Raw genomic sequence first — 8,949 nt, 5'->3', positions numbered from 1 at the left:
AAAAGAAAAAAAGTCTGAAACTCTAAGGCTATGTTTGGTTTGAAAGAAAAGGCAGAAAACCTTCACAAATCTTGTATAGGTTTCTCTGCCTTTTCCTTCCTTTTCTTACTTTTTCCTTTAAACCAAACACAACCTAAAATTATATGCGAAAATGGGCCTGCATTTACAAGAATCACTGTACCAGAGATGTGGGCTGCCCTTAAAGCCCAAAAACTAGAAACCCAATTCCCAACATTACAAATTTACAATTCCTATGAAGGTGCTCTTATTGTCTCAGATTGCAAAAGACTAGCTCGTGATTTGCAGCTTTCGATCAAGTAACAAATGTACAATCACACTTTCCTAACTGTGCAGTGGATTGGCTGGCCGATAGATGTCTAGATGGTGAAGCTTCCTTCAGCTTCCCTGGGACTTGTTTTTCTTGATTTTGCTGGGAGTTTCTCCCCCTACGTATCAGAAAAAGGGCCAAGGATAAGTTCAGTTGGAAAGTGAACGGGAGCACACTCTCCACTTCTTGAAAGCCCCGTAGCCGTAGGTAAATCTTTCAACTGCATTAAATCATTGCATTGAAAGGAAGCAAATTCTCCACTCCGTGTAAGGTAACATGTAAAAAACGCAATTTTTTTTTCTTAAAAAAAGGGCAGAGGCAAATAATCAGCTTCAGCCCAAAAAAGAAAAAACAACCGAGCAATATCATATCATCAGATCAGATGTCGTGGTTAAGCAAGGCTTCCATTTCTGGTATCATCCGTCTAACACTCCGACCTCTCGTACTAGGGTTCACCTTGAGGGCTCGCCATGGCCAACAGATACGCCTCACCTTACGTCGGCTACTTCGCTCCCTTTTGTTTTCGGCCTCTTCTAGCTGCCTTGTCAGTTCCTCAATCCGCTCACGAAATCCTGCAGCTCTGCTGTCCGCTAGCTGGAGAGACCTTTCAGCTGCTGCCTGTGCAGTCATGGCTGCAGTAGCAAGATCTTCTTTTAGTTTTAACTTGCTGTTACACAATTCCAAAGAGGCCTTTGTCTTCTCCAGCTCTTCCCTGAGATTTGCAGCCTGGTATAGAACAGAAGCAACTGATAAAATCAATAAAACATTTTTTTTTTATTTTAAATTCCCATTGCCGTAAAATCCAAAATATGAAATCAAGAAGAGAATGACTGAGAAGTCAGAAAGGAAATAGCACTCTGGTATTAATCTGAATAAATGAAACATTATTCGTTTTAGGAACATCATTCGGAATTCAGAAACTGTGCTTTTTTGTATACATGTTGAACAAAGTCGAAGCATCAAAATACAGATTTTTGAAAGCACCTTTATCTGCATCCATAAATGAAAGCGTTATTTTTCATTTTGGCCTTCTCTTTTTTCCATGGGATAGAATATCCAAATTTTTAAAATCATGCCTAGGAAAAGAAATAGTAGTTGTATTATGTTCCTCGTATATGATCTCAAATCAAATTCTCCATACAGAATGAACAAGTTCTAATGGTAAATTGGCAATGTTCCACCGGTGGAGAATTTATTTAATAAATGGTAAGAGCAATGTTTCACCCCATTTTAACCCTCGGACCGGTGAACTGGTGACTGGTCATGATTTCAATTTCGCTTTCTCCATATCAATACAAGTTACAACTACGAGTTCCAACCATTGAAATAAATAGGAAGCAATAAAACTGAAAGTCTAAAGACACTAGCAAAGAGCAGTTAATAAGTTTATCTTTACCTCTCTATCACGCTCTTCAATGGCATTGTTCCCAGCTTCCACTTCCAATTCACAAGCTTCCCTCCATCTAGAAACCTCCTCTTCAGATTCTGTTATTTCCATCATGAGCTCTTCAACCTTACAGGCAGAAACAGCAAAAAGAAGAGATCAAAAAGGAAGGAAATGTTAGTAGAGCATGGTTGATAGAGAGCAACAGGGAAAAAACACTCCCATAAACGGAACACATAATTACATTTTGGGCCAGCCTACTCTCTCTTTCTTCCAACTCTTGTATGTACAACTTGTTCTCTGCAATTTCCTGAGCTTGTTTCTCTGTAAGACTCTGTAGACGCTCAGAGTCTGACCTGCCATAGGATAGATACTTAAAACCAATAACTAAATAGATAGAACCTCACAAATGAATCTGTGATGGTCAACTAATATTTCTGACTGTCAATCAACTTGATCAACTAAAAGCTTATGTGGTCTAGTAAAAAAAGTTCTAGTCATAAACAAACTCATGGTCAATGTTTTCATCTAAAGGTTACTGTGTACAGAACTTCAATTCAAGGCAATAGACCATCCACCACTCAAATTGCCATATAAAGATTACCAAAAAAATGCCATATAAAGAGCTTGGGCATCAAGAGAAGATATGAATAGATATTCCAAAGTTGTGGATGGATAATTCATTGTTTAAACTACAAATTCATCATATATAATATACTTCTTCCATGATACCATCCAAATAGTGACTGTTAGATATATTTCCTATCATTCTAGAAGTACAGAATAAAATGAATTGACTGACTATAAACAAAACAGTACAAAGGTAATTCTAAAGGTTAGGTTGCATTGTAATCAAAGACAAACACAAGAATTTACTAAAATTAAAACAGGCATATATGCTTGATGCATCCAAAGTTGAAAAGTTTCTAACAGAAGGCCAGAAACTATTGAAGTTATTAAAATAGTTGATAGAAAACCATTAGAAATATAATAATATTTTAGTACAGCATACAAGTTGGAATTGGATTTGTATAGACATCTTGTGCCTACACCAGTTCATCTTTTATTTCGCATTCTCCAGTTTTTTTTTGGGTGCATTCTTCAGTTCCCAGTATGTCCTAAACAACAGGAAAGCCACAAGAAACACACATGGTAGTATGGCAGTAACTGTAGACTCTGCTAATCAGAGGAAAAAAAATACCTAGATTCATCCAAGGATCTCTTTAATTCAGTGATTTCCAGCCGTAAATTCTTCATTATCTTCTCTACAGTTGAAGCCTGCACAGAATAACCAGAAACATGAAACCAAATTGCTGTCCATTGAAATGAAACTTCTTCAGATAATTATGCTATCAACTCTAAAGTTCACAAAAACAGAAAGTTGTTCTTACTAAGATTGGATTTTATCACCATAAACTGCACTCCTTTCAAATATGATACTTTGAAGAGTATGAATTATGGATGAGGCAAAAAATACAACTCCCCTTACATTCAGTGATGCAGGAGCTGAAGAGTCAAAATTGGAATTTTATGTATTTTTGCACAGTAGGCGGTATTTTTGTCATTTTGCAATTTTTGTGGGGTCCATTGATAGGGTTTAATTTGTATACTCATAGTTTGTTTATGTTTAAAATTTCAGAGTCATTGCATAAATGGGATTAAAGTTATTGAGTTTTCATTGAATTGAAATAGGATATGGCAGCTTAGTTTGAGTCCTACTAGGATTATCAAGTCTAACAGTTTGACTCCTAGGGTTATTATGAGTTTAGAGTCTATAAATATGTTTGGGCGTTTTACACAAAGGCAATGAATTATATTGAGTTTTCTTCAGCTTATGCTAGCTATGGTGAGTGATTCCCATGTCCTAGAGTGATTCTAGGCACCCTGTGAGTGATTCTAGGTATTTTCTCTCTTCTCTCCCTATTTTCTCTCTTATTCCTTCAAGAAACCATTACAGCCATCAACGGCCATAAAATTCTGATCCAAGAAGACCATTCACATTCCCTAAGGACTAGAACTGAGATGGTCCTACATCAGTTGGTATCAGAGCTAATGGTTTATTCACTATGTTCTCACAAAGTGACTGATTCTATAGGCCTAGGGTATCTTCTAGACAATCTTACAGGTCTAGAATCAATGATGATTGGGTTTCTAAACCATATGAAGGGTCTTTAGTTGACTTATTTGAGAAGATGGTGGAATAAAACAGATCTAATAATGTTGCCTATGGGAGCAAGGTTTTCAAACATGTTAGAAGAGAAAGGGAAATACCAGATTTCAAAGGAGATGATGACCCGCAAGCATTCTTTGATTGGGTTGCTGAACTAGAAGAATATTTTGATTGGCATGATATGCTTGACAAACAAAGGATTAGATTTGTGCGCACGAAGCTGACGGGTCATGCTAAAGTATGGTGGAGAACTCTTGAGAAACGACTAGAAAATAGAAGCAATGATCCAATTAGTACATGGGCAGAGATGAAGAGGTGTTCGCAAAAAAAGTACATCCCACTAGACTTTCATGATGATCTATATATGGAGTTGACTAATTTCGAGCAAAAGAAGAAGCGGCAGGTTACAATAAAGAACTTGAAGTCAGTGGGAAGAAGGTACAAAGCTGAAAAGAAAATAGATGACAGGTCATGCTAAAGTATGGTGGAGAAGGAGAACTCTTGATCAATGACTAGAAAATAGAGGCAATGATCCAATTAGTACATGGGCAGAGATGAAGAGGTGTTTGCAAGAAAAGTACATCCCACTAGACTTTCATGATGATCTATTTATGGAGTTGACTAATTTCGAGCAAAAGAAGAAGCGGCAGGTGACAACAAAGAACTTGAAGTCAAGGGAAGAAAGTACAAAGTTGAAAAGAAAACGCCTGGAATCACTCACAGGGAGCCTAGAATCACTCTAGGGCATGGGAATCACTCACCATAGCTAGCATAAGCTGAAGAAAACTCAATATAATTCATTGCCATTGTGTAAAACGCCTATACATATTTATAGACTCTAAACTCATAATAACCCTAGGAGTCAAACTGTTAGACTCATAATAGTCTTAGGAGTCAAACTGTTAGACTTGATAATCCTAGTAGGACTCAATCTAAGCTGTCATATCCTATTTCAATTCAAAGAAGACTCAATAACTCTAATCCTACTTATGCAATGACTCTGAAATTTTAAACATAAGAAAACTATAACTAGAAAAATTAAACCCTATCATTGGACCCCACAGAAATTGCAAAATGACAAAAATACCCCCTACTGTCCAAAAATACAGAAATACATAACATTTCATAAAATTCCAATTTTGACTCTTCAGCTCCTGCATCATTCAAGAAAACCAAAAGGAAGTAGATGAAGTTGTGCAATGCGAGAATGATCATTGAGACACTAGGGAATGGCAGAAAGCATAAAAGCTCATAATGGATCCTAAAAATTGATTCACCACCATAAGGAAGGACCTCTTCCCTAACTACCAAATGCAGTGCTACACCCTCTACTCATAATTAGAGGTGTAAAGTGGGCCGTGCTAGGCCATCACAAGCCGTGCCGCCCTCCCCGGTGAAAAATTTAAGGGTCGGCCCGGCCCACAGCCCGGGCCCATGGGCCAAGCCTTGGGCTAGGTCGGGCTGTGTATCAGGCCAAAGCTATTTATTTAAAAAAATTGACAAAAAACTTAAAATTTTAATTTTATATGAATTTTGTGTATAAAATTGCTTATATATGCAATAATTAAATAAATTAGTATAATAAAATTAAAAAATGTTTAATTTATTAATATATTATATACTATATATTATTATATAATTATAGTATGTATAAAATATATATAGATATATATAGTATATACAAATATATATAAAATATATATGGGCCGTGCCAGCCCGCGGGCCACGGGCGGCACGACCCGATTTACACCTCTACTCATAATGGATCCCAAGATTAAAATCATTTGCAAACTCTTTATCAAAATAAACTATTTATAAATATAAATACATTTTACAAAACCAATTTCAAAACAAAATGAAATCCACTATTAGTAGTTTTGGGTTTCCATCAAAAAGAGTGTAACTAAGATGTTCTTTTTGCTCGACAAAGTGACTGATCCTATCACAATGATCATTCACTAAAGCATCTTTCCAATTCAATTCACCATACCCAGGTATTTGAACCTAAAAGGATCTCACTAATTGGCACATCAAAAGCAAATCAGTCCAACACCTAGTGTAGTATCATTATCAAGTCAGGGGATTAAATATAATTTTCTAGTTTTACCCCTATGTCTCCAGCGTCTAGGGTTTAACTGGAAATGGTCCCATTCAGTGTTTCTCAATCACCTACTCATTGTAACCTCAGGTCTAGCCCGAGCAATTGAGACAAACTGTTCCACCATTTTGGCAATACAAGAGCGTCAGCCTTGGCATGATAAACTCCTCAAGTTTATCAATTGGTAGAGAACATTTGAAGGTAACATAAGTTTCATAAATGTCCAACTTAAGGGGTATTGCACAGAAACATATCATATACACATGAAATAATAATGACTTGAATTTATTCAATAACAAATATCCGTTTACATCACTCATGTTGGAGCTGAGAGCATACGCTGTCTAACAACAACTCCAATGAGTTTGAAACAATTACACTCTAATGAATTAGATATCTTCAATGAATTTATTGACAGTCATTCTCTAGTTTAAGGAAACTTTGCTAACATCATTTGTTGGTTTACTAGCATCTTGGATAGCACGGATAACACCATGGATAATTTAAAGGCCTAAAATTTGAACTAATAATGCCATAGCAGATGGTTAGGCAAAGATAGCATCTCCAAAGCATTCGCTTATGATAGAAATAATTTTGTAAAGGCAATATAACTTGTTTAGAAATTAAAACAAAAAATAAAGTCACACTGGTGAAGAGAATTTTGTCAGTTAGTTATGTGGCGTCCCAATTCCAATGGATGATGAATAATATCAAACTCTAAACAGAGAACCTCCGCTCAAAGGATCCAACAAGAGCTAAACATGTTAAAGAAAAACACACATGCGTCCATTGCCAAATTACAATGTGCACAAAACACAGACAAATAATGGCGGCAATTTAAATTCATGTCAGAATAATAATGAAATTCAACCATATTCCAAATTTCAAGTATGTTTGAAGAATTGTTTTCTGATAAGGAATCGAGTCATGAAGATTAGTTTAGCCGATCAAAAATAAAGTAATATGCAGTATCTAGAAATTTGAACTGTAGGAACAAAAGTAATAGAACCATACCAGACTAACAACCTCCTCTTCGCATTCACTACTGTCTGATTTATTGCATGTGTTAGGACCAGAATTATCTGTTGAATCACCGGTTGAAGCACCCATCATGAACCCAAATCCAACTTTCTGCAACCCTCTCTCTGCAATTTGAAGAATTGCCACTCTTCTCTGTTCACCACTTCCTTTCAGTCTATTAAGAGCCCTTTCAACTGATTCCTTCTCCACTAGAGCAATCCTGAGCAAGCTATTAATGTCTCTGTTTTCTTCAGTCAAACTCACGATACTATTCTCCAACTGCCTTTTCTCCTTCTTCCTCATTTCTTCGAACTCTGTTAACCTCGATTCCACCGACATCGTAAGTTTATGAACCACCATTTTTTCTGATAAAAGACCCTTTGATTCCTCGTCCAAATCAGCCTCTTCTTTTATCTGCTCTTCTTCTTCTCCTTCTTCAATAACACTCTCTGGCTTTTGTTCACCGATTCTCTCGATGATCCTCATCAAGCACTCTTTAACTGAGAGAAGAAAATCCATACTTCGAGAAAAAATCTGAATTCGCTTGCTCCTTTCCTCTAGCAATACAGAAATCTTCTCTCGACAAACTTCAACTTCGTTCCGAAGATCCAAATTCCCCTTCAATTCCTCGTCCCGTTGTCTCATCAATTCATCTTGATGTTCTCTCGTAGAGACCTCTAATAAACGAAGTTCGCTCTGGAGAGCGTCTTTTTCGCTTGAGGTTTGCTCGAGAGAATTAACGAGATCGAAGTTGTGTTTTAGAGCTTCCTCTTTCTGCTGTTGAAGGAGGATCAAGTTATCCTCCATAACCACGGATCTTGATTGAAGATCACGATACGAAATCTGAAGAGCTTCCAATTCATTGAGAAGAGCATCATTTCGGATCTGCGATTCTCGAAGCTGGTCACGAAGATTCTGTTCGTCGTCATTCGAGAAAATTTCCTCTTTTCGATCATCAGTAACATTTTCCATGGCATAGAAGATAATCCATTTAAGAAGAAAGCTTCATACGTTTTCATCTCTGTAAACTGAAAGAAAGACGGAAGGCTAAAATCTACCAGTCAAAACAAGCGAGGAAGACGTTCAGGTGGGAGAACGAAATAATAATCTACGAGAATCGGTTTTGGCGGGATAACAATTTAGCGAGTGGAAATTCCTGAAACAAGGTTTTCCTTTTGGGAAATCAAAGCCATCGATAATGTTGTGGCCCCACTTTGAATTAGACGAAGTAACGTCGCGGTGGGGCCACAGATATCTTTTGAAAGCCACGATTCGCGGTTTTATCCCTGCGCTGTAACCATGTAGTAGCAAAATGGAACTCGGATTGTAGAGGATTTCAAATCTGCGCCTCACAACAGGGCGCCCCACAAACACCCCACACAATTGGAAGGCGCCAAGTGTTCTCTCGCAACATTTCCTCCCTCAGCATGCGTGGAGCTAACGGGACGGCTGTTAGCTCCAAATTCCCGCTACTCTCGATTCGACCTGGCCTCTCTGATCTCCTGCCCATACAAATTCTATTCACGTCTACCCACATAATATCGCAGTCGATATAGAGAACATCTCTATCTAGTATAACGTAAACAGAGTTCATGTGGCCATGAGATCCGGAACCGGCCTCCTCTATCTAACTTTGACCCCTGCACTCCTACATCCGAGCTAACGCAAAACTTCGGCGATGATGACCGTTCCGGCAGACACACCGGAGGTATTCCCCGTTTGCCAGTAGTCTCCACTTCTCTCCTCCAACATTCTGTTCATCAATCGCTCTTTTTCTTCTTCTGCTCCCGGGAGGAACTTTTTGTTTTTGTTGGCCACGCCGGACGGGGCCAAGAAACTAAAGACGTCGAACTATCTCTGGTATGTTGAATCCTTGGCGGTTCCATTATCCAGCGTCAGGAAGATCTCGCATTCGCATGCTGTAATCCTCGGGGAAGCGCTTGCTTCGG

General features: G+C 37.9%; 1 protein-coding gene across 1 annotated transcript; it reads right to left on the bottom strand.

The window, feature by feature from the left end:
- Positions 1 to 532: 532 nt before the first annotated feature.
- LOC104596046 (uncharacterized protein At3g49055-like) lies at positions 533 to 8,078 on the bottom strand. The gene is made up of 5 exons (XM_010257039.3): positions 6,995 to 8,078; positions 2,914 to 2,990; positions 1,957 to 2,068; positions 1,725 to 1,841; positions 533 to 1,054 (listed from the first exon to the last, which is right to left on the bottom strand). Exons 1-5 carry the CDS (start codon positions 7,970 to 7,972, stop codon positions 707 to 709), a joined length of 1,632 nt encoding a protein of 543 aa, XP_010255341.1. The 5' UTR covers positions 7,973 to 8,078; the 3' UTR covers positions 533 to 706.
- Between the last annotated feature and the right edge of the window lie 871 nt (positions 8,079 to 8,949).

This window comes from Nelumbo nucifera, chromosome 1, assembly GCF_055504915.1.
Source record: "Nelumbo nucifera cultivar China Antique chromosome 1, China Antique-T2T, whole genome shotgun sequence".
In the NCBI taxonomy this organism is placed as follows: domain Eukaryota; kingdom Viridiplantae; phylum Streptophyta; class Magnoliopsida; order Proteales; family Nelumbonaceae; genus Nelumbo; species Nelumbo nucifera.
Note: the sequence above shows the minus strand (reverse complement) of the source record. Positions and strands in the feature narration are given on the sequence as shown.